The 25,242-nt window shown below is 46.2% G+C and overlaps 1 protein-coding gene across 2 annotated transcripts in view; it reads right to left on the bottom strand.

Moving 5' to 3' along the window:
• Positions 1-2,384: 2,384 nt before the first annotated feature.
• Positions 2,385-25,242, bottom strand: part of Tspan5 (tetraspanin 5) — a 167,678-nt gene continuing 144,820 nt past the window's right edge. For both annotated transcript variants that reach the window (XM_057793216.1, XM_057793217.1), the window contains exons 3-8: positions 16,356-16,502; positions 12,848-13,018; positions 10,322-10,447; positions 8,300-8,347; positions 8,078-8,194; positions 2,385-4,387 (exon numbers count right to left, since the gene is read on the bottom strand). In XM_057793216.1, the coding sequence (XP_057649199.1) occupies positions 4,322-4,387; positions 8,078-8,194; positions 8,300-8,347; positions 10,322-10,447; positions 12,848-13,018; positions 16,356-16,502 (675 nt within the window). In that variant the 3' untranslated portion in view covers positions 2,385-4,321. The remainder of the gene's footprint in view (positions 4,388-8,077; positions 8,195-8,299; positions 8,348-10,321; positions 10,448-12,847; positions 13,019-16,355; positions 16,503-25,242) is intronic.

Raw genomic sequence — 25,242 nt, 5'->3', positions numbered from 1 at the left:
GTGCAGCCTGTGCCACCTTCCACCAGGATGGCACATGCCTGGAAGACATAGCACCTCCAGAGTGGAGGTAAATGCCTGGTGACAGCGAGAATTGGCTTCTAGAATCAGCATCAGCCTGCACCACAGGAGGCACAGCCAGTTTCCACCAGGCTTGCACAAGCCTGCTGCAGCAAGGTGGCAAGATCAGTGCATAAGTACTGATGGGAACAAAAACACTCCCTTCCCTAGGCTCCCAGAATGAGCCCCAGGTTTCAGGAGCATGAAGGAACGGCCCTATCTTCCCTAAGCACCTAGGCACCTGCCATCACCCCCCTCCCCCCCTCCGTACTACCGTTTTCCCAATCCTGGAATGAGCTTGCATAGGAGCCTCCCTCGCCAACTCCAGGCGGCTGCAGTTCTCCATGGCTGACACTAGAGGGCAGGCCACTAAAACTTTTCTGTTCTAATCAGTGTGCGGGTTCAGGGAGGTGACAACCACGTGGGCAGCTTGTCTTGCTGGGTACTGGTTCTTTCTGGAATCCGTACCCACCGTGTAAAACCAGGCTTTTGCCTGCTCTTCTGGACAATGGCTTTATCTCTCGTTCCGGTTAGCTCAGGCTAACCGGGAGGGGACTGGACAACTTTCTGGCAAGTTTACAAGGGAGCAGTGAGCCTCCAGAGGGAAGCCATAATTAATTCCTCAAACCAAGAATGTCCTAAAAGCCACAGTACGATAGACTCTACCTTTATAGCAAGTTTCTCAAACAAATAAACGGCAAGGTGGCTTTGGTAGCTTCAGAGTTTAGTTTCTTCCCCACTTCCTGTGCCCCTAGTCAAATGATTCCACCAAAAGTTATAACTCAACCCTGCTTGTTCTTGCTGTACATTTGGTTTCCACTTGTTGAGTGTGGGCAGTACGTCACTGTCATTGTCCCCAGCCCTGTGGCATTGGCCACAGCGGCCAGCGTTTATGGACAGGTGCCCAGTCCTTCCTTGGAGGTCTGCACAGATTTCCCAAGGGAAGGAGCAAGCACCAATGTGTAAATGGCAAGGCTTTCTGGCGCAGGCCTGCCAGGTCACTGGGCTCTGACCCTCACTGTTCATCCCACCCACTTCCCAGGGCTCTTCTCCAAGAGAGCCGGAAACAGACGCTGGGAGAGCCACACACTGCAAAACGATTCCATTCCTGCCCACACAAACACCAGCCCCTAATGATCAAATGCTGTTCCAAAAAAGCAAAGGCTTGGACGGAGTCCCTTCTAAGAGTCTCCTGGAGGGGAGAAGCCTGTGACCTGGGGCAGCAAGGGAACCCAAAGACATGCCAAGGGGCTAGACCCTGGCGAAAGAAACGGGAGTTGGAGAACTCGCTGATGCATTCTGCTTTTTACTGTTCTTTTCATGAATTGTACATTTTTTACATTACAGAGGTGATCTTTATGAGACCCAGTAAACAATAGAAGTAAAAGAAGCGGTAATAGTCTCCTAAAGTCTAGTGTCTACTTAGAACGAGGAAGACACTTCTGCTAGTTTCAAGCCTTGTAAACGAGGCACCCTCGTCACTCTCTTTTCTCTGCTGCCAAAGCATGGAGGGGATGACCAGGCCCCATAACATCAGCTAGTAAGGAACATCAACAGAGCTGTCCATCCTCAGTCACAAACAGATCTCTTCAAAATCAAAATGTTTTTGTTTCCTATATCCAGGGAGGCAAGACACTGTGTTTCTCACATCTGGGGACACACCGTTCTGTCCGGTCTTAGAGCAGTACGTGAAATGGAAGGTTTTGTTTCCATCCGTTCACAAGACTATTTTCCAGTAATAATTCACAATCGAAACACACGCAAGGTGGTGTTTTCCAACAGGGTAAGATGATAGTTTCAAGGGACTACTAGCAAGTTCTTTCTTATAAAAATTGTAACTTTTACCTAGGCCCACGGTGTATTAAATACACAGCCCAGAATGACAGGGTCAAGGTCTGAGATCTGCGTTTTACAAGGTCCCCAAGGCGTCTCTAACAAGTAAAAGACAACTCCGGGACAGAGAACACCTACTTACAGGGCGCTTGCTCTGTCTGTCTACGTTTAGCAACTCAGACAGACTCAGCCCCCACAACCACAACTTTCCCTTCCCACTCAGGACTGATGGGTGTTTCTCAAAATCAACCTTTGATTTCATCGGCATCACAGGAACTCAGCAGTGGGAGTCCTCGATCCCTGTTCCAACCTACCTTCTGAGGGACTCTGGGGGTGGTGGCAGCTGTTGGGACATGGACTTGAACCCAAAGTTTCAGGCACACGAGGAATGAGCTACACCCCTGGCGCAAGCCTTTTGTGTTTTAACCAGTCATTCCAGAATGCTTCACGGTAGCATCTGGGAAGTATTCAGAAAGAAACAACATAATCCCATGTCAGGTAGAACCAAGTTTATTAATGACAGCTTTTATTACAGTCACTCTCGAGTGTAAAAAATAAAGGCGATTAAAATTTAAAACTCACTTGGGTTTGTGGCTTGGCTTTCACTGGGTTTGCCACAGGGTGGGGGAAATCTTGCCTGATTCGGAATCAACTGGCCAGATGCAGTTCACTGGAGAATGAGGTAATAAAGGAGACAGAAGTGCCGATCTGAGGAGGACATCACAAATGACAGCATGGACATGTACGGAGTCATGTAACCTCACGTCCACGTATGGAATGACTATCTCTACCTACAACGGACACAGATACACACATGCAGGGCCACACACACCCAAACTGAGGAGATGGGACTGGAAAGGGGTGCCCGTCCTCCCGCGGAGCAGACTGTCTGTCAGCCACGGTGATGCAGTGTCATGGGAGTGGAAAACCGTGCTAACCTGCTAACTCGGAAAGGTGGCTGGCAAAAGTGGAGCTGCTCTCACAGGCTGTAGCCTTCCCGGCAACCCATCATCTCAAACCTGCTCCCCACGACAGCAACACCCAGGGAATACCACAAGCTGGGTGAAAATCTGGGGCCCAAATCCACCCTCCCAGCAGGCACGAGGCAGAAGCAGGACTTGAAGGTGGTTTTCTGCCCAGCGTCACAGAACCCTGGCTGGGCCTCAGTGCGGCCCCTCAAGTATTTGTGCTTTGTTCCTACCCTGAGGTCACCTCATGGGGACAGAGCTCTTGGCCATGCACTAGACTAGGTTTGATTTTGTTTCTGTTTTCTTAAATATATGGCAAAACTAAAATTGCAAGAAGACCCTCGTCAGATGTGTTTCGACTGTGTCAGCCCTGCTTTGGAACGGAGCTTTAGTGAGGAAGACGGGGAGTGTACAAAAGTTGAGCTGGAAGCTGGGAGAGACCGGGAGCCCATGGGGCATATGAACGCATGGCTTGGACAACATGCCACGACCACCCAAGGCTGGGGACCTCTGACATAAACGCTGACGAGTGCTCTCAGGTGTCTCTTGGAAAAGGACATGGTGGGTTCAGGGTCACAGCACATGCGGGTGAGGATTGTACAAAAACTTACTCTTGAAGCTGAATAGGAAAACATTACACAGGACTGTATCATAGCCTTTGCCTTGGGAGACAGAAAGAACCAAAATAATAACCGATTAAAAAAAAGAAAAGAAAAGAAAGAAAAAAGAAACAAAACACAAAAACGAGCCCAGAGTATTCCGGAGTATCCGAAGAACCCGAACACTAGTTGGTTAAGGTGGGGGATAGGAGCGCTTAGTTACTGCCTCTCAGTAGCCTCGTTTTCTCCTTGGAGGTCACGGATAAAGCTCAGACTGGCCGCTCAGAGGAAAGATCAGTCCTGCGGAAACGTGAACCACAATCTCTGCTACCCTAACTGGCTGCTCCAAACACCCGGCTTTCTTAAGGGGCTCTCCAGGGTGTGCACCCTGGACGGGACCCGTTCCGCCCATCTCAAAATCCCATCACAGAGGACAGTCGCAACAGGTTCTGAGAACGTGTGAATGGAGAGATTTCAAAACACTTAGCCCTGGAGGGTAAGGGCTTAAGTTTTAGCCAGGATGTGGACAGCACTGTATTCTCCACAAATTCAAGTACATGCAGTGCCCGACCTCCCCCCTTTCCCTTCCTGGTAGCATCCATCCGTCCATCAGTTCACGGCTACAGAAGAGGTTCATGGCACAGCCCTTCAAGCGGCTTTCCTGCTGTTCTGGTTTTCTTTTGAAAAGGCCCGTCTTTGAACGGCATTCCCCAGTTTTACCCCCGACAGGAATTAAGTTCTTGGCAGCTCCATGAGGTGGGACTGTGGACCCGGGACCAGGTCCCTGCAGCCCGCCATCGGTCAGCACAGGAGGGTCAGCGAGGGGGTCAGTCCAGTGTCTTGCAGCAGTGGTCACAGGGTTTTTTACCAGCTAGCCCTGACAGCTTCAATGTCACTCACTAAATTCTGTGCCAGGCATATCCCAAAAATCTAAAAGAGGGAAGAAAACCAAGTTAGACGGTAGAATTCACTTTTGGCTTTTCCTTGGCCACTGAGTCTGCCCCGCCCCCCGTCTCGTTTGATAATCTGATTCTTAAAGTGATATACAGGGGATGGAGATGTAGCTCAATCAGTCTATAGAGAGCTTGCCTAGCATACATAAAACCTGGACTCTATCTCCAGCACCACAGAAAAACAGGCACGGTTGTAGGTATCTATAATCCTGGCTCTTGAGAAGGCAGAGGCAGACACACCGGAAGTCATCCTCAGCTACATAGCAAGTTTGAGGCCAGCCTGGGATGCATGAGACCTGTCTCAGAACCATCGGCTGAAAAAGAGGGTGGAGAGAGAGACAAGAAAAACTGAGATGCAATTAATGTTCTATAAAACCCATAATTTTATCAAGACTTTAGCTCTTCAATACTAAATGCAAAAGATGTTCATTGCCCTAGAGCTGACCCTGTACAGAGAGAAGCCATTTCTACACCCCCCCCCCGCCCCCCGGGGCATAGACAGCGCTCATCTACTTTCTCTATGGCGTTTCCCGTTTCTGTACTTCTCATGAAAATGGTGTCAGATAGTAAGGACGTGGTACCTGTGACCTTTTTCATGGAACTAAATGCTCTCCACGTTCATCCACTGGTACTGTCCGAATGTGAAGTCCACACAATCTCATGGGTCCCCAGCTAGTGGCACTGTTTTGGGAGTTCTAGGACACTGAGACTGTAGCTTAGCAACCAGAAGTGGGTTGCTAAGGACAGTGGCAAAGGTGTTCTCTGTCTCTGAGCTTCTTGGCCTCTATGCCTTCCTCACCATGCTGGGCACTAGCCTCTCAACCCTGAGACCAAACAAACCTCTCTTTCTTTCCTCTACAAGGTATTGATTACAGTGCTGTAAAACCGCATGACCCAACTACCAATTTTCTTTATAAGACACAAGTTAAAGAACTTACGTGAACGTCTCAATACAACGTACGGAAAGTTGAGGTGGCCTCAACATGTACGCCCTGCCTTTGTGACCAGAGAAATCCCACGTGTACATGGGAAAGTCAGAAGATTGAAGGTCACGAGGCCTTCCAATCCTTCTATGGATTTCACCTGCCTTTCGGGTAATGAACCTCAACGAAACCACACAGGAAGGGAACAGTTTTGTTGGTGAGCAGCCTGTCTGATCCATGCACCGGCCGCTGCACCTGCCCATCTCTCCCTGCTGAGGTCAGGTGTGTGACCTTCTGAAGGAAGGCCCCACCACTTCACTGTGTCTGAGATGTGGTAAGTTCCTCAGTTTCATCCTCCCTCTCCTGAGAGCGTCAAACCCCATCAACAAGGCCACAGGCGGAGACAGGAAACACAGGAGGCAGAGCTCCAGGCTGACTGGGTGGGTGATCGTTCTGATATAGGGGCACAGGTGGGGATGGTGAGATCCTGAGATGCTCCCAGGGCACTGTGAAGATGGGGTGGGTGGGTAGCTCAGATGGGGAGTGTGGGGAGGTGTGGGGAGGGGGACCAAAAGCAGCTGAAGGACACTGGTGACTCTTGCAAAGACATGTCCAGCCAGTTGTTCTATTTGTGTTGCTTTGCTCTTGAGAGAGGGTCTTCCTGTACAGTGTAGTTGTCATCTGTCTGCTTCTCTGGGGCTGAGGCAACAGGCACGCATCACTACACCTAGCCAATTCCTTCCTTTTTGATGGCTGGGTACTAACCCCATTGTAAGTATATACCAGAATCTTGAAAATTGATGGATTCTACATTGTCTCCAGTACTTGATGCTATGAATATGTGCGTGCAAATGTTTTGGCAAATGTAAATTTTCATCCTTTTGGCTGGCATTCATGGAATATTGTGGGGTCACATAGTAACTCTGTATTTATTTTCTGGAGAGGTGAGCCATTAGTTTCCTCCCTCCAGAAGTGTGTGAACGCTCCATCTTCCATCCTCATGAACACCCATTATCTCTCTTATTACGGCCACCCGGTGGGTGTACAATGGTTTTCTCACTATAGTTTTGATTTGCAGTTCTCTCATGACAAATGCTGTTGGCATCTTTTCTCATGTAATAGGCCAATTCTATCTCTGCAGGAGAAATGTCTACTTAAATACTCCGTTCGCTTTTAAACCAGGTCTTGCAAGGTAGCTCAGGCTGGCCTTTCTTCCTAATGTTTGGCATAAGCCCCTTTTATATATTCTAGGCACTGAGATCCCTTTCAGGTAACCACTCGCAAATATTTTCTGCTATTACATGAGTAATCTTAAATGACATCATTTTCCGTGTACAACTTTCATATTTTGGTGAAGTCCCGTTATCTACTTTACTTGGTGGTTATATTTTTGCCATCATGCCCTTTTAAGGAAACTGTCCAAGATAAAAATCACCAACTTATACCATATTTTCTTCTAGAGTCTCATCACTTTGGCTTTTATATCGAGAGTTTTGTTCATTTGCTTTTTACACCAAGGTCTATGAAGGCTGCACTGGCTGTGCACTCTGAAGTGACCGTCCTGCTTTAATCTTTTTTAATAGCTTGCATTACGAACATATAGTATATTACACTTACATTTGAGTCTTTGATCTATTTTAAGTTAATGTTTAAATATGATATGAGACAGGCATCTAACAGTCAGTCTTTTCCAGAGAGAAAAATCAGTATTTCTGCACCATTTTTGAAAAAGATTTTTTTAAAGTTTTTTTTAAAATGTGTATAAGTGTTTTGCTTCCATGAATGCCTTCACACCACATTCTCACCATGTGTATGGAGGCCAGAAAAGGCCATCAGATCCCATAGACCTGTACTGAAAGACAATTGTTAGTTATCATGTGGGGGCTGGGAATTGAATCTGGAAGAGCTGCCAGTGCTCTAAACCACTGAGCCATTTTTCTATCCCTGGAAACCCTTTTTCTGTAGCCCACTGAATAGTTTTGAGTCCCTTATCAAAGCAAAGCTCACAGAAGTTCTGTCTGGAACCCTGCTACTTTGTAGTGAGTTTTAATTAGGAAAAATGGATTCTTCATCTTCTGATCTTTTCCAGTTTTATTTAGCTGTTCTGGTTCTTATTTTCCCATGTCATTTCAGGTCCAGCTTGGCCATGACTGTGAACGAGGAGGTGGGACCTGAGGTGGGGACTGCACAGAACCTCTAGGCCGTCGAGTAGTGACACCATTGGAGTGATACTCAGTCTTATACTCCGTGAACACAGGACGCCTTTCTATTCACTCCAGACTTCTTTCATTCCCTTCCAGTGTGTGCCCATTTGTGACCCTCTGCAGAAACTATCGCATCAACAGGAAGCTCCTGAGACAGCCCTCTGGAAAGCTGGCCCAGAGAGACAAGAGACACAACACATCCTCTGAAACTCCACAGAGCCTTAGCCTTACTGCTGAGATCCACTCTGAGCAGCCATGTCTACCCCAGCTGTCACGAGGCAGCCCTCAAAACCGATGGGATGCCAGTGGGTAACCTCATCAACCTCTTCCTGCGGAGAAGGAGGCAGGGTTTCTTGACATGTTTCCGGATCTAGAACCAGACCTTCAACAAACACAAACCTGATAGTTCTGGTCTGTTCCCAGGACCGCCTGCATGTCACGGAAGCTATGGCACTGAGGAGCTTGAGCAAGCATCCTGTCCTGATGAGGTGTCTCTGGGTACCACTGTCTGAGTTCTACTACCAAGGACCCACGTCTTACCTGCAGCAATGCGATGCCTATGAAAATACCAGCCACGATGGTTAAATTGTCCTGTAGCCACTTCTCAAACTGCGGCACGCAGCCTTTCGTGTAGATTACAATCTGTTGGTCAACTTCCTTTACAAGGGAAGAGAGCAGAGTGTCACGGATACAGTCTTGCGCATGCGCAAACGCTCCTCCAGACACGCTGTGCGCTAGGACACAAGGGCAGGTTCCACTTACTGGTTTTTGCCTGGCATCATAGCCACACTGAGTGTTGATGACATCTTCCTGGGGAAGAAAGGAAGAGAAAAGTGAAATTCACTCGTCTTCAACAGAAAGCCTATCTACTAATAAATAGGAGGCCCTGCAGAGTCGGTGGTGAAACCCATTGAGGGCACACAGACCACAGCACCACGTTCAATGTGCCATGTGCATCAAATGCCACAAGCTTACAAGAGCAACTTCAGAAGTATGGAGTAAGACATTCTCTGCCTTAGAGATGAGGAAAACTGAGAATATAGCAGGCCCATTATGTTGGGGGGAGGATCAAGATTAAAAATACTGCCAAACCTCAGAAAGCTCCAAGGCTTGGGGAAAATGGAGACATAGACCAAAATCAAACTTAAAGGACAAAATGACCATCTTTATGCTCTTTGATAATTTCTACTGAAAAAAAAAATAGTGCTGGAGATTAGATCTAGAGTCTCATGCACCCCAAATATGTCCTTGTCCCTTATAATCAATAAAATTAGGTCAAAGTTTTTTATTTGTTTTAATGAAAAAGGATTATGTTACTAATTACAAAGCAAAACACTGGCCATGTGTCGAACAGGCAGCCTGACATCTCCAGGATCTGGTTGGAAATACTGGGGGCTAGCTGCTTCTTCCCCTCCGGGGGTCAGATATGAACCTCATCAGCTCTGAGTTCACGGCACAGGACAGACCTACTGAGGATCTGCGGTTGCCCAGTGACTCCTGGAGAGGCTTCCGATTTTTCTCACAGACAGCGATAGAAAACCAGAGCACGCTGGCCAGTGTGGGCCTAGGCTGCCTGAATGGATCCACAGACTTCAAGCTGGACATCCTGCTGCCAACTGACCCGCCTCAGGGGAGGAAGACAGGCTGGCTGGAAGGGAACCACAGGCAGGGTGGCAGAGTTCTTAGACTGATGCTCAGCCCAGGCTGATCCGCCCTCCAGATGGGCAGCCTGCAGGAAGGCCAACAGCTCAACCCTCTAAAAATGCTAGCCGCTGTACTCTGTAAAGGAACCCCAGCTTCCAGACTTGCACAAGGGGAGCCTGTGGAGTCTGTCTGCACCCATTGTGCTCCTAGGCAAGGGCAGGCCTGTCCAAGAAAGGCAATAGCTACTCCTCAAGTAAGTGTCGCTAACCCACTGACCCTCAGTTCTGGCTTTTTACTTACAATACAAACGGTCCCTTTTGTTTTGTTTTCTCTGTAGCTTTGGAGCCTGTCCTGGAACTAGCTCTTGTAGACCAGGCTGGTCTTGAACTCACAGAGATCCGCCTGCCTCTGCCTCCCCAGTGCTGGGATTAAAGGCGTGTGTCTGGCTTAGAAGGTTCATTTTTTTTGTTGTTGTTTGTTTGTTTTTATTCTACAAACCATGCACACAGCGTGACATGTAGTAAAAAGGAGTGACTTCTGAGTGGGTTCTATGTTTCCTTTTTAAAGTAACAAAAGTGGCAGCCGCTATTGCCATCTTATGCCACACTCTGGGCCACTGTGACTCCCTAAGCAGCACTCCCAACATCTCAATCCTGTCAGGTCGCAATCTCTCCTCTACTCCTAATTACCTTCCAAGAAATCATATGAGAAGAAAAGCTTAATAAACCCAAGCTATTGCAGATGGCTCACCTGGGAGCCTCACATTCTCATGAAGGAGGGACAGAGGCAGCCTGTCTGGGAGGCACCCATCTCTGTCACCTGTGAGCACTGTGATTCGGGAGAAGTCACTTGTACTCCACATGCCGTGTTTTTTTTTTTCCACCCAAGAAAGGGACCCCCTTTTTTGACCTCCCATGAGCTGACACACACCAAGGCTCAGAATAGGAACAAATGCACACACTCGATAAATGAATACCAGCCATCCTGTCTTGACTGGGAAGCCTGGGGCACAGCATCCCCATGGAGAAGCTACAATCAGGCATGAGCCTATGAGAAGAGATACGGGGACAAAATCCTTTTGCCATCACGCCCATAGTGAGCACAGGCACAGAGCAGCCACCGTGGGCTCGGCGCTCTTACCGCGGGGTCTTTAGTGCAGCAGGAGAAGGGCACACCGCATCGCTCTCGGCTTGCATTGGAATCTGTGCAATTGAAGTAAATATTTAGGTTCCAATCATCAGCTCCAAAAGCCCCACAGCACTGCCACTAGAGTAAATAGGAGAGAGTTAGAAGATTGTCTAGGCTGGGAGGTGACCAGCCACTTGCGCTCCACCCCCTGACACCCAGCCCCGGGGCCTCAAGATCTATTTGGCTTGGCCACATTCTAGAGGGATACACAAGAACGTTCTAGAAGGAAAAATAAAACACTAGCAACACTGGCGACATCCAATGAGGCAACTTGGTTGGGCCTGAGGATCTGATCTTATTTTAATGGTTCTTAAACAGTGTCACCGAGTGTAAGTGACATCAGATGAACGTCAGACACTTCGGTAAGTTCTGACAGTGCACACACTAGGGCTGTCGCCGTTTCACGACACAATGAACATCACGGCTGATATCCAGTGGTACAGTGGTCAAACGTGGCGAGGCCTCGGGTCCAAGCCCCACAACGACAAAAACAAAAACAAACCAAACAACCAAAAAACAGAGTAAATAAACTCTATCTCTGTACAACCTTGGAGGGTTAATTTTTCATTATCTTGGTCTCTATGCTGAATCTATTTCATCTTTTAATAATTTATTTTTTATTATTTTGTATTCATTGGTGTTTTGCCTGCATGTGTGTCTGTGTGAGGGAGTCAGAAGCCCTGGAATTGGAGCTACAGAGAGTTGTGAGCTGCCATATGGATACTGGGAATGGAATCTGGGTCCTCTGGAAGAGCAGCCAACTTTTAACTGCTGAGCCATCTCTCCAGACTCTGTTTTTTTTAAAAATATTTATTTATTATATATACAGTGTTCTGTCTGTCTGTATGCTTGCTGGCCAGAAGAGGGCACCAGAACTCATTACAGATGGCTGTGAGCCACCACGTGGTTGCTGGGAATTGAACTCAGGACCTCTGGAAGAACAGTCAATGCTCTTAACCCCTGAGCCATCTCTCCAGTCCTAAAGAACATATTTTTATATATTCATCTTTACAAAGTCAATCAGCTAATTAAAATATAAAATAACCAAGATGCTCATTCCATTCAGTGACTGATTATGGCTGGCCATAACCTACCTACCACCTTCCTGTTCTGGGCTACCCTGGCTTCTTAAACTAAAACAACCCTTGGCCACGTTAGGGCGTTGGTGACCAATAGTTATGTCGAAACATTTAACTCCAGAACAGACGACCAGAGTCACATTTTTATGTGTTGCTGAGCAGAGCAGGCAGGCAGCATGTGCGGAACATGTGTGAACACACGCTCTGCAGGCCCCGCTGCTCCTCTGGGCTTGGGCACCATAGGTTTCCCTGTGAATGAAGCCCTATCAGCTCTGTCCTGCAAACTACTCAGGCACACTGGCTGGGAAGCTGTGAGCTTGTATTCTGCAAGACCTAACAGCTGCGGTGGTCTGCTGAGGTGAACGGGGGGCTGCATCTCATACCCGAGGACAGCTTGCTGTAGACCTCAGCGAGTGCTGAGCACCCTGAGAAGGGTCGCCTTCCTAAACCCCCACTCGATGCTGAAGCGAATGGCCTTCTCCGAGGTAAGTGCCACCCAGTTCAACCTTTCCAACTCAAAGCAAGACCTTGGTTCACTGAGCCTCTGTGTGGCCCCTGATCTTGCCCTAAACCCTATGGCCACTGACACCACAGACTGAGTTTGCTTGGCTTATTCCTATTGCTCCACTGGAGGTGTGTGAGGGCCTGCTGATCTGTGGGACGATAACATCCTGGGGCTACTATGAGACCATGCGCATCAAGTTCAAATAGCCGGGGAAAGTAGACAATAGCTCACTTTTTCTTCTCTCAAGCTTTTGTTAGTACAAAGTCAATGAGACTTTGTGTCTCTTGGCTCCTTGTCTGTCATACTTTGCATTCTGAGTGACAAGACATCTGCCTGGTCTGTTGGCAGAAGAGGAGCAGCCAGTCACACAGTTGTGTTCAGACACCTGTGTGGCAGGAGAGGAGGGTCCTCTTATTTCATTTGTTAGAAGCCAGCAGGCTTACAGATCGCTAACTTTTGGTTAGGACTACACACATGGGGTAGCTGGATAGGTACATTTGAGGAGCTTTATGAACAAATACCCTGTTAGTTATTGTGAGCTGTAGGGGAAGGAAGACGGAAAATTGATATTTAGCCAAACAGAACTTTAAACACACGGAAAAGCTATTTCTTTTCTGACTGACAAGGGTACAGTCATGGTGATCACCGTTTCACTTGAGAGTTATGTCTTTCTTCTGCTACCTTAACCCAAGTTGAGACAAGTGGAATCAGAACGTTTCTGTGTGGGATACAAATGTGAACTGTGGAGCAAGAGGAACAAGCTCGCAAACAACCGAAAGCTAGGCAGAAAAGTCAGCCGGACATCTCCCCGCTGGTAAAGACACACAAGGCATTACGGGCGTCCCCCTTGCGAGAAGCCGTTTCCACGGGAGGGGAAGGGGCGCTTGCACTTACATACTCCTGGGTGAAGTCTATGAGGTTCTGCAAGTCAATGTCGTCTCGGTAAGCCCTGATGTTGTTGTTAATAAAGAAATACAGCTGGTCTTTGATCCAGTCTTTGAAAACAAACGCCAACACCCCAGCAGTGAGCTCCAGGAAGAAAATAATCCCCAGGAACACAGAAAACTACGAGGAAAGAAACACAACAGGCAATGGTCACAAGGGTTAGCCCACGCGGAGTTAGGGGCTCTGCTCCGGAAAGGACTGTACTTGCCCTCAACTGGGGCACATCTCCAAACTGGAGCCTTCTGTTTCTTAAGCTCTGTTAATGAACTATTACACTTCAAGAAACGACTTTCAAAAATTAAAGATCAGCTCCTAATCACATTTTGGTCTCTGGTGTTCCATTTGATAATTAACCAACAAAGCCCAAATCAAACATGAGTCATAGGAATTTCTCATTAGACCCACATTAAGGCCTAATGAACTGCTTGTGATTAATGTACTGCCAGACGTATGAACAACGTTCTGCCTGACCTCTAGGAAGCCCTTTGCCTAACTTGAAAGGTAGATTATCCCATGTTTTACAGCTGCCTGTCATCTGCTACCGTGGCTGGATTCCACGTGCACTCCATTATCCCGTGCCGGATCCACTGATTTAATTCCTCCTCGCGCCTCCGACACGGTGTGAAACAGATCTGTTGGTGTGAAAGAGGTCAGAGAGGAAGCGGGAGGGGGTGTGACTGACACGCTAACAATTTCCAGCCGTGAAAAAGAAACCGTGGGTTAAGGGCTTTCTCAGGAACACGAGCTGCTCTTGCCTCCTGTCTGGGAAGCAGCAGCCTCAGGAAACACTTTAAATAACGCCACAATGCAATCAAAAGGAGACTTCTGGCTAAGGCTGGTAACACCGCATAAGGTTAGGGAGCATGAGGCCCTGGGGAAAGTGCTCAGCGCCCTGGGGAAATTTCTCTTCCACGTAGGTACGTACTGTAGCGTCTCATTTTAGTCATCCGACCGCCGCTCCACCCACCAGCCTTTCCACACCTCCCTCCTCCTGCATCTTTACCCTCCTCAGACTGTTCTGTGATCTTGAGGTGAATCACGAGGGCATGCCAGGTGGATGGTGGGGTGTGGCCATTCTCTTCACGGCCACAAGTGTGTCTTTATGGGGGCCGGGACAAAACTAGTGTCTGACCAACCCTAGGACGCCAAGGCACAGGCCCCACCGTCAGGCTCTCACTGAGCGGCTCCTTATCTGTCTGTCCTCAGAGAGTTCAATGGAAATAAAACAAAGTTCTCAATTATCAGTGGTACCAACAATTTCCAATTGTTTTCCTTAGAAAAGAAAAAAAATTAGCAAGTATGCTCCAGGCCTTCTTCATATAAAACCCTCTTCCCTGTACATGGTACCACCCCAAACATGGGCACATAAAGGCTCCACACCACAGAAGGAATAAAACCCAAACTGGCATGCGTGTGAAACAGCTGACAGTGGCACAAAGCCTTGAGATTTCTGTTCTCACCTCCGCAAAAGTTAGAAGGGCTCACTTCACAGTTGCCCTGGTAAAGTCTCTTGTTATGTAATATACACATCGGATATTGAATCCAAACCCAATTCATATCAATATTTGTCAGAGACCTACATGCCTGGCTCTGTAAGCCATCTCCCCCATTTCAAAGATGCAGAAAGGGTCCTGAAGCTTCATGTGAGGGCATCAGCCAGCCACGAAAGGCCACTTCTATTTCACAGTCTTATCCCTTGGGTTTCCCCCAGCAATTTTCCTATTCTTAGGACAATATGTCCTTTGAGGTTGTTTGGAGGCATGGTGACATTATTTCCTACTTATCTTATAGCTCCTGCTCAGAATTCTAGGCCAGTTTCTACTGTTAATACTAAATAGAAGCCATTTAAATATTCTCCAAGATATACAGGTAAGAACATGATGCTTTCAGAAGGCACCTGCTATAGTAAATAAAGCCTTGCTCACGGAAACCATGTTTGAGAGCACGGGGGTTTCAATGGTTAAGTCGTGGGGAAGGTCATGGCTTCCAGGAAAGCTGAGTGAAGCCAGGTTGGCCCGTAGAGATGCCTCATATCAAGAACACTGGCAGGTCATGATTACAGACAAACATTCCTTGACGGGACTCCATAGGTCCTTGACTCAAAGAAGAAAGCAGCGGAGGAAGGGGGGAGAGGCAGGATCACACAGCCTCTTTGTGTGCCTGTGTAGAAAAGAGTCAATCTGGGAGATAAGGCAGCTAGAACCATGGGGAACTAGCCACTCCCACCAGGCACGGGGTGGTGGGGGAGGTTCGCTCCTCATTAAACTATGTCTGAGACCAAGGACATCCAGGTCTTCCTTCTTGGAGTGAGCCACATAAAAAGATTTAGGGAAACATCCACTAGGACTCTCAGGGAGCCCCAATTAGAAATGGGCTACCCTAGGATTGGAACGGCAAGTCTCCTCTAAGGGACACTCAGGAAAAATGTTGGGGGACAATACAGCTGACATGTGACTGTCCAGACCAGTCCTAGGACGGGCTCTGGTCTGAAGTGAAAATGACAGATGTGTCCGCAGGGGTGCGAACGGCTGTAACGGCAGGCGCATCACACAAAGCTGCTCTCTGGAAACTTCCTTGTCCTCCTCAATCTTTCCTCCTCTACCTTTGGAGAGGAGAGTGAGTGTTTTTTCCCACAGAAAACACTAGAATGCCAGTCTCCACACACGACAAGGCCAAACTCAATCCATACCAAACATCTGGCAGAAACAGACATGCTGTGTGCACTGTAGGCTAACCCCTCATTCTCCAAAGTGCAGAAAGCAGCTTAAAGTTACATTTGAGGGCATCGCTCAACAAGGAAGCTGTATTTCTGTTACACAGAGGTAGCCATATTTATCATTCTTATTTAAGATACAAATATGTTCTATATGCCAATGTTCTGCTTGGAAAGGAGCTCCAAAGGGAAGGCCTACATATTCATTCTCTACTTTGCCCTCCGGCTAAAGTTCTTACTCTACAGATACAGCAGTCACACGCTGTAAAGTAGCCAAAAGGTGCCACTCTGCTCACAGACGATTTTCACCTTGACCCTGCCTTCACGTTTATCCAAACTATGCAATCTGGACAGGCTAGAGAAGCTGGGCCAGGGCCTAGTTTTCCTAGACCATTATCTGCACAGCTTTCTGTGTACAATACTCACCGCCTGCATGTGTGCGCTCTCACACACACAACACACACCCCTACACACCTCATTCCTTCCTAAGGCTACTTTAGGGATTGGAGACAATTCTGCTGCATATGCATACAAAGCCTCCATGCATGGCAAGGCTGGCTAGTACTTACACTGCCAAAGAGGCATGCCTAGGGCAGGTGCAGAAGGCAGTCCTCTTGAAATAAAAATGGGCCATATTTTTTTGCCTAGGCCTGTGGTACGCTTACCATCTTGCCTGTAGTTAAGAGTGTCCTCTTGGTGTAAGAGCCTGGAACGCAAACCGAGAGCGGAATCGGCAATACTTACAAATTTGAGAAGAAAGGTGTTTTCCCGAAGTGCTCCGATGCACCCTGCAAACCCCAGAATGAACATCACGCCTCCCACCACGAGGAAGAGCCAAACGGGGTCAAAGCCACCGAGGTCAGTGATGGACGAGATGTTGGAGAGGACACCCTGGGAGAGGAAGAGAAGACACGAGGAGTCAGAAGCCAGGGCCAAACTGCCAACAAGTGAGGGTTAGTTCACTTGCCTGTCCCCTCTCAAAGAAAACGTTTGGCAGGCATCTGTATTTGGAATGATCGGTAAGGGACCACGCAGGGGAAGATAATACGAGGGGAGGGGGGAAGGGAAAGGAAAGTAAGAAGGGAAAAACTGAAGGAAAGGGAGGGAGGGAGAGAAACAGATTTCTCTACAAGATCAACTGTTTATGTTTTTGGCAAAACAATAAAGAACTGCACAATAACTAAAGTACCGTCGTAGGGCCCCGGATGCCGGAAGTGTAGATGATACCCTTGCTTCGGCGCCCTTAAATACATACGGTTTTGAGTAAAAAAGTGGATGTAACAACAAATAAACCCCCGGAACAGACAGAGCAACCATTATAAGCCTCCCAGGGCCAATCGGAGCCCTAGGCATGTCTCCAGAAATACGGGGGCGAGGTGGAGCTAGCAGCTTGAAAATGAACTTTGCAGGCTTGGCCCTAAGCGCCCAAGGCTTCCCGGGGAAAAGTCATCCCCCAGAATCCACCCAGGTCCCAAAGGACCATGTATGTGCTCTGCACTCAAGTGCTCTATGTTAGCTTTGGGAGGTGTTCGCTGCAGAGGTGGAGACTAAAAAAAAAAAAAAACAAAAAAAACAAGTCACCCCCTTACTCCTTTCCTCTTCTACCCTTTGATTACATAAAGAATCCAAAGTAATGATGTTTCCCCACAAACAATACCCATCGAAAAGAACGCCATTCTGGAGTCTGAGAACACATCGAAACCGGCCAGAAATTATGACACCATTTCTATAACATGTGATGGGCATACTTAGATTGGGTCCTATGGAGACAAGTGACAGCGTTTTTGGAACCAACCCAAAGTCTGGAATATCCGGAACCACCGCTATCTTACTTTCCTATTACATTTTTTTTCAACTATCAAATCAAAATACCTATAGACAACTGCAGTATTGTTTGCGATACAACCGAAAACAGGTATTGAATATCTGTCCACACAGCACTGCCACCAACCTGGAACAGGCTGATGCATCCAATTTTGGATGAGGAAAATGTAAGTCGGAACAGTTTGGTGACGGGCTGAAGGTCACGGGTTATTTTAGAACGGGAGCAGATGTCTGTCTCAGCACTTTCCGGCAGAACAGGCCAGGCATTTGCCTGCAAGTGCTTCCCAGGTGGTGCCGTTCAAACCTGAGTGCAGGAGTTTTAACTTTCGATCCACCTGAAAATCATTCAAACATTCTAGGAACAGCATTTTAAGGGTTTTGGGTTGTGTCTTTTTAGGAGTATCAACGTGAGGACAACAGAGCGTTTTTGAAGAGAAATTATGACACTCAACTGTGAAGCTTGACCGTAGCAGAAATGTCGAGGGCTTTTCACTAAGGAAAGGTGGGCAGTTTCAGAGCAGAAGCAATGAAGGTGTGTGCACAAGGATGTGGTGTAGAAGCGGTATCCTTCTGGCGACTACACAGACCCATGGATACATCTAGTCATGTGTTTAAGCTGAGAACTTGGACATTCACCCTAGGAGGGAAAACCCAGACAAAAAAAACACAGAAACACCAAAACAAATCTGTACTTACACAAATGATATTGAAAAACAAACTGTTGCTAGAGACGTCAAACAGAAAGCAAGCAGTGAAGTTGAGGCCCCAGTGTTGGAAGTTAATGCCTCTGAACTGGCCAGGGCAGTTAAAGTCTTCACTTTTGGCTTCGTTCATCAGTGGCCAAGCACGCTGGGAGTGCACACAATACACTCTGAAAAGTTCATTATGGGAGAAGTAGACCTGATTTACTCGATATCAAAGACAAAGCAGCAGAGGTGCAAGGGAAAGAGGAACATGTTCCCTTTTCCTTACAATTTTTAAGTTTTTTAAATTGATACAAAGTAATTGTACATGTTCCTTTGGAGGACAATGTAACATTGTCATAGGTGGTTACAGTACCTGAGAATCAGACGGAAGTAACTAGCATATCACCTTGGGTATTTATCATTCCTTTCCAGCAACTTTACCTTTATTAAGCATTTTCAGTGGGTGTGCGCACGTGCATATGTGCAGTGTGTGTGTGCATGCATGTGTGCATGCATAAGTGCAGTGTGCATGTGTGTACACCAGAGGGCAACCTTGGTTGTTATTCTTCAGGCACCATTCTCTTGGTTTATTTTTTAATTTTTTGTTTTTGTTTTTGTTTTTTGAGACAGGGTTTCTCTGTGGTTTTGGAGCCTGTCCTGGAACTAGCTCTTGTAGACCAGGCTGGTCTCGAACTCACAGAGATCCTCCTGCCTCTGCCTCCCAAGTGCTGGGATTAAAGGCGTGCATCACCACCGCCCGGCTATTTTTTAATTTTATTTCTCTTTTTGAGCCAGAATTTCTCACTGGAGTTTGGGGCTCTCTAATTATCCTCGCTTGCCTAGGAAAAAGTCTGTCTGCCTCTCCAGTCCTGGATGACATGCATGAGCCATTCCAGTCAGCTTTTCACACGGATGCTGAGGATGGAAGTCAGGTCCTCATGCTTGTACACCAAGCGTCCTACAAACTAAGGCATCTTCCCAGCCTCCTTAGTTTTGCTGTTTTGTTTTTTAATTTAGTTATCTAAGGCAAGTATGTACTTGCAACCATGAAATGTACTTTGAACAAAATACCGCCACACCCCAATCTTGCTAACGTCCCCTTCCTGGTTCTCCCCCACCTCCTTTAGCCCTCTGAATTCCCCTAGACATCTACATACATGATTTTATGTATCTCTCATGCCTAGTACCCATAAGTGAGAGAGAAACAGGATCTGTCATCCTAAGGACAACTTCATTTGTTTAACACGATGGTCTCCATCACTCATTTCTCTCAAACGACAACTTCATTCTTCTTCATGGCTGAACACAATTCCTGGTGTGTACACATTGCATTTCCTTTATCCACTCCTACACTGATGAACACTTAGGTACCACAGCTTAGCTATGGAGAACAGAGCTGTAACAAACACTGACTGTCAGTGTCTCTGTCCTATGTGGACTGGAGTCTTCTGAGTAAATATCCAGGAGTGGTGTATATTCAGGTCATACAGTGGGCCTATTTTGTGTCTTTTGAGGAAACTCCACACTGATTTCCATAGTGACCTGACTAGTTCCCATCCCCCAGCAGTACCGCTGGGTTCTCTTCCGTTCACATCTAAACCACTGTTCGATGTTGTTGTTTTAATAACTGCTATTCTGACTGGGGTGAGATGGGATCTGAATGGTGTTTTTATCTGCATTTCTCTGATGGCTAACTGAACAATTTTTCATGTTTATTGGCCATTTGTATTTCCTCTTCTGGTAACTGTCTGTTCAAAAGCCCATTTACTGTTTGGTTCCTTTGGTATTTTTTATTTCTTTGTATATTCTAGATATCAATTCTCTGTCAGATAGCAAAGATTTTCCTCCATTTTGTTATCCTCACTGGGCTGTTTCCTTTGCTGGGCAGAAGCTTTTCATTTCCTAAAATCACATTTATCAACTGTCTTATGAGTCCTAGTCATGAAGTTCCTGCCAATGCCAGCAGAGTTTTAAGATTTTTTTTACTTATGTGTGTGTATTCGCACACCTGTGCGCAGGTACTGGAGGAAGCCAGAAGAGGTGTCAGAGCCCTTGGAGGGGGAGCCACACAGGCAGCTATGAGCAGCCAAACGGGGGTGCTTGGAACCAAACCCCAGTCCTCCGGGAGGGGACAGCAAGTGCTCATCACCACCAAGCACCTCTCCAGCCCCCACGCCAATACCTGGAAACATCCTCCCTACTGGCTGCAGAGTTTTCGTGGCTTATGCTAATGTCGTAGGTCCATCTAGAGTTGAGCTTGGTGTACAGCAAGAGATAAGGCTCTTATTTCATTCCTCTACCTGTGGATATCCAGTTTTCCACCATCGTGTGTTAAAAAGACTCTTTTCTCCATTGTATATTCTTTTTTTTTTAAGATTTATTTATATATTTATTATGTATACAACATTCTGCCTCCATGTATACCCGCACGCCAGAAGAGGGCACCAGATGTCATTACGGATGGTTGTGAGCCACCATGTGGTTGCTGGGAATTGAACTCAGGACCTCTGGAGGAGCAGCCGGTGCTCTTAACCTCCGAGCCATCTCTCCAGCCCCTCCAATGTATGTTCTTCAGGCAGCTGTTAACTGCACGTGTTGACTTCTAGATCCTCCACCCCGTGCGACTGATCTCAGTGGCTGCTTCTGGGCCAGTCCCATGCTGCTTTGTTACTTCAGCTCGGCCGTCCCCGAGACACACTACCAATCAACTTGCCATTGTCCTTTTGTCTCAGGATGGCTTTGTCTACCAGGAGTCCTTTGTACTTCCCTATGAATTGAAGATTTTTCTATTTCCGTGAAAAATGACATTGCAATTTTGATGGGGAATGAATGGAATTTGTAGGTTGCTTCTGGGAATGTAGTCATTTTCACAGTACGAAAGTTCCCAATCCCTGAGCGTGGGACGTTTTCCTGTCTTCCTCCGCTGTTTCCCTGTTTTCACTGTAGAGGTCTTTCACTTCCTTGGTTAGGTGTGTTCCAAGGTCTTTCTTCAGGCAAGTGTGAATGGGGCTGTTTACTTTCTGAGTACATTTGTACTCAGAAATTCTGCATCCTGTTATTCTGATGGAGGTGATAACGGCTCTGAGTTTTCTGGTGGAGTTCTCTGGTCTTAGAGTGTCTATGTATCAATGATATCAGCTGCAAATATGAGAACTGATTGCTCCTCCCATCCGTACCTCTTTTATTTTCCGATCTTAACTTACTGCTCTGGCTAAGACTTCAAGTGCCATATTTTGTCAGAGTGAGAAAAGTGTTGGGGGCGGAGTCTGAGGAGATGGCTCAGGGGAAAAGGGGTTGCCAGGCAAGCACAAGGACTGGAGCTCTCTACCATGCACACAAAAGCCAGGTGTGGTGACTCTAATCCCAAGATGAGGGCGGGCATGGGAACAACTGGTTCCTGGGGCTCGCTAACCAGACTAGCTGCAAGTTTAGTGGAGCACCCTAGCCTGAAGTGGAGCACCCTAGCCTGAAGACTACGGTGGAAAACAGAGAGAGAGGCAACGCCAACCTCTGGTATCTGCATATGTACACTACACACAGTATGCACATACCCACCAAACCCCAGAATGCAAAAGGTACATGCCCCTATCTTGTGCCTGACGTCACGGGAACTGCATTGAGCTTTACTCCATTTAGTATAGTGCTGGGTAAATATTTACTACATATAGCCTTCATTATGTTGAGCTATGTTCAATCTATTGAGCTCCTTGAGGACTTGATTTGAATTTATTTTTAAATAAATTATGTATAGTGCCTGTGCAAGTGAGGGCAGGTGCCCAGTGGCCAGCCCAGTCATTTCAGATTTGCCTGAAACTGGAGTAAGGGCAGCAAGCCTGATGTGGGTGCTGGGAACTGAACTGTCTTCTGAAAGCAGTATTTGCTCTAACCTGATGAACCATCTTTCCAGTCCCCTCAAGAGCACATTTTTTTTTTTTAAATCATGAAGGGATAGTGGGTTCTGTCCATTTGAATCTATTGTGATGACAGTGTAATTTCTGTCCTTGAGGTCATATATGTGATGATTACATTTATTGATTTGTTCATGGTGAACCGCCCTTGCATCTCTGAAATGAAGCCAACTTGATCATGGGGCGAAGCCAATTTGATCATGGTGGGTGATGTTTTTGATGTATTCTTAAATCTGGTTGGCAAGTACATCATTGAGAATGTTCATTGTTCATCAGGGAAATTAGTCTACAATTTCCCTTTCTGTTGTCACTGTGTCTTTATCAGGTTTCGGTACACAGTAATTATGACCTCATAAGATGACAGTGCTTCCTCCTCCTCGGTGTTATGGGATAGTTTGGGAAGCACTAGTGTTCTTATCTAAAGGTCTGATCGAGTCAGCATGAACCCATCTGACCCTGGTCTTTATTTTAGTTCATATGTATTGTTATTATTATTGCTTGAATATTTTTAAAAATATATCTAAGCTATTTATCTAATCTTGGTTTAACTCTGGTAGGCCATGTGAGACTAGAAATTCATTCATTTCTAACAGTTTGGGGGATGGGTCCTAATGATGAGTTTCACTGGTGTCTGTTACAGGGTCTCCCCTTTTCATCTGTAATTTCATTAATTTATTAATTAATTATAACCAACTTTCTTTTGGTTAGTTTGGCTAAGAGTCTGCCAATCTTGTTTATTTTTCTAAAGAACTGCTTCATTCATTCTTTGTATTTTAGGGTTTTGTTACATTCATTTTGCCCTGATCTTGATTATTGCTTTCCATCTGCTGGTTTTTTGTCTGGCTTAGTCTTGCTTTTTCAAGGCCCTAACATTCATCATTAAGTTGCTTATTTGAGATCTGATTTCTTCTGCTTTTTAAATATTTTTTTAAAAAATTATGTGTATGGGTGTTTTGCTTGAATGTATGTTTGTGCTCCATATTCATACCTGGTGCCCATGGAGGACCAGAAGAGGGTATCAGGTTCCCTGGAAATGGAATCATAGCTGTGAGCTGCCATGAAGGCCCTGGGAATTGAATCCAGGTCCTCTCGAAGAGCAGCCAGTATTCTTAACCACTGAGCCAACTCTCCAGCCTCTACGATCTACTTTCCAAAGGTGCATATTTGTAGCTATAACTTCATCTCTCAGACCGTCTTCATTGTAACATGTAAGTTTATATGGGCTGTGTTTTCATTTTCATTCAATTTTAGGAACGTTAAAATTTCCTCTTAATTTTTCAGAGACCTATTCATCAACCAAGAGTGTGTTGTTCTGTGTCCGTGTCCTTGTGTACATTCTGGAGGTTTTCTTGCTGTTGGTTTCCAGCTTTATTCCATTGCGCTCAGACAGTATGTAAGAAATGAACTCAATCTTCTTATAACTGTTAAGACTCACTTAATAGTTAGTATAACACTGATCTATTTTAGAGAAAGTTCCTTGAGATTCTGAGAAGAATTTGTATTCTACAATATTTATATGAAACTTCTACAGCTGTCTCTTAGATCCCTTTGATCTGTGTCATTTAACTTAACTTAGCTGTTTTAGGGTGTTTTGTCTTGTTTTGACCGTCTATTGGTAAGAGTAGGGTCTTGACATCATTCACTATCATCATATTGGGGGCAACTTGTGTCTACATAAAACAGTGTTAATTTTATGAAATTATGTGCACACATGTCTGGTGCATACATGTTTCAAGTCATGATTTCCTTTTAATCAGCATTAAGTGACTTTATCTCTTCTGGCTAATTGGTTTAAAGTTTATTTTGTCAGATACTGGAGCAACAACCCCTGACTGCTTTCTAGTTCCAGAGACCTGAAAAATGTTTCACTCTAAGGCTTTGTCTTTGATGGTAAGGCATGCTTCTTGGGGCAAGAAATGTGTGTGTGGGGGGGGGGGCGTATGTGTGTACTTACATATATACATGTGTGCGTTTATGTATTTGTACCAATCTGTGTGTGGATGAGTGTGCACCTGTGTTTGCAGACCAAAGGGTTGAGTTCAACCATGCTTCACCTTAGTTTTGAGAACTGCCTCTCACTGAACATGGGGCTCATGGACTCAGCTAGATTGACTGGCCAACAAGCCCTAAGGTTCCACCATCTCTGTCTCCCTAGTGCTGGGTACACAAGTGTGCTGCTATATCCAGTTTTTCTATGTGTGTTCTGGAACCACTTGGTGCTGGCTTACTCTGGCCCTGTGTTTGTAGTCTCTACTGCTCACTTCCGAGCAGAGATCTCACCTGGCTTCATAGGTATGTGTGGTGGTTTGACAAAAAAAGTTCCCAAGAGAGTGTAACTAATGGGAATTGAGGCCTTGTTGAAGTATGTGTGGCCTTGTTGGAGGAAATGTGTCACTATGGAGGTGGTCTCATATGCTCAAGCTATACCCAGTGAGACAGACCACTTCCTGTTGCCTTCAAGTCAAGATGTAGGACTCTCAGCTTCCTCTCTAGCATCATGTCTACCTGCATGCCACCATGTGGCAACACAATGATAATGGGCTAAATCTCTGACAATGTGAGCCATCCCAATTACATGTTTTCCTTTATAAGAGCTGCTGTGGTCACTTCACAGCAACAGAAACCCTTAGATAGTATGCAATTATTGCCTTTTCTTGATTTTATTTTAAAAATTAATATGTTTTGCCTACATGTATGTGAACTGCATGCAATGCCTAGTGCTGATGGAGGCCAGAAGACAGAGTCAGATCCTCTGGAACTAAGTTGCAGAGTTGTGAGCCATGGTGTTAGATTAGGAACTGGACACAAGACCTCTGGAAAAGCAACAAGTGCTCTTTGCTACCAACAATGAAAAAAATATATCAAAGTGCATCACAAAATTATAATATCTCTTCTTTCTTCTGTTTTCACACTTCAATTCTTCTTTCTCTAAAGTCCACCTCCAGCCCGTATGTCCTTGAAGTTTTTATATGCATTCCTGGCTGGCCTCAACTCATGATGCCCCTGCTTTAGCTTCCTGAGGGCTGGGATTATCAATGTGCACCACCATGCTCAGGTAAGTTCCATCCTAAAGAGCAACACTAAATGCTTCCCTTAGAACTACAATGCAAAGGGACTGAAGAGATGGCTCAATGGCTAAGAGCCCTTGATGTTCTTGCAGAAGACTTGAGTTCGATTCCCAGCACCATCATGGTGTTCACAATCACCCAAAAT

Source organism: Chionomys nivalis, chromosome 18 (genome assembly GCF_950005125.1).
Source record: "Chionomys nivalis chromosome 18, mChiNiv1.1, whole genome shotgun sequence".
Classification (NCBI taxonomy): Eukaryota; Metazoa; Chordata; class Mammalia; order Rodentia; family Cricetidae; genus Chionomys; species Chionomys nivalis.
The sequence above is the reverse complement of the archived record's forward strand: the minus strand, read 5'-3'. Positions and strand labels throughout refer to the sequence as shown.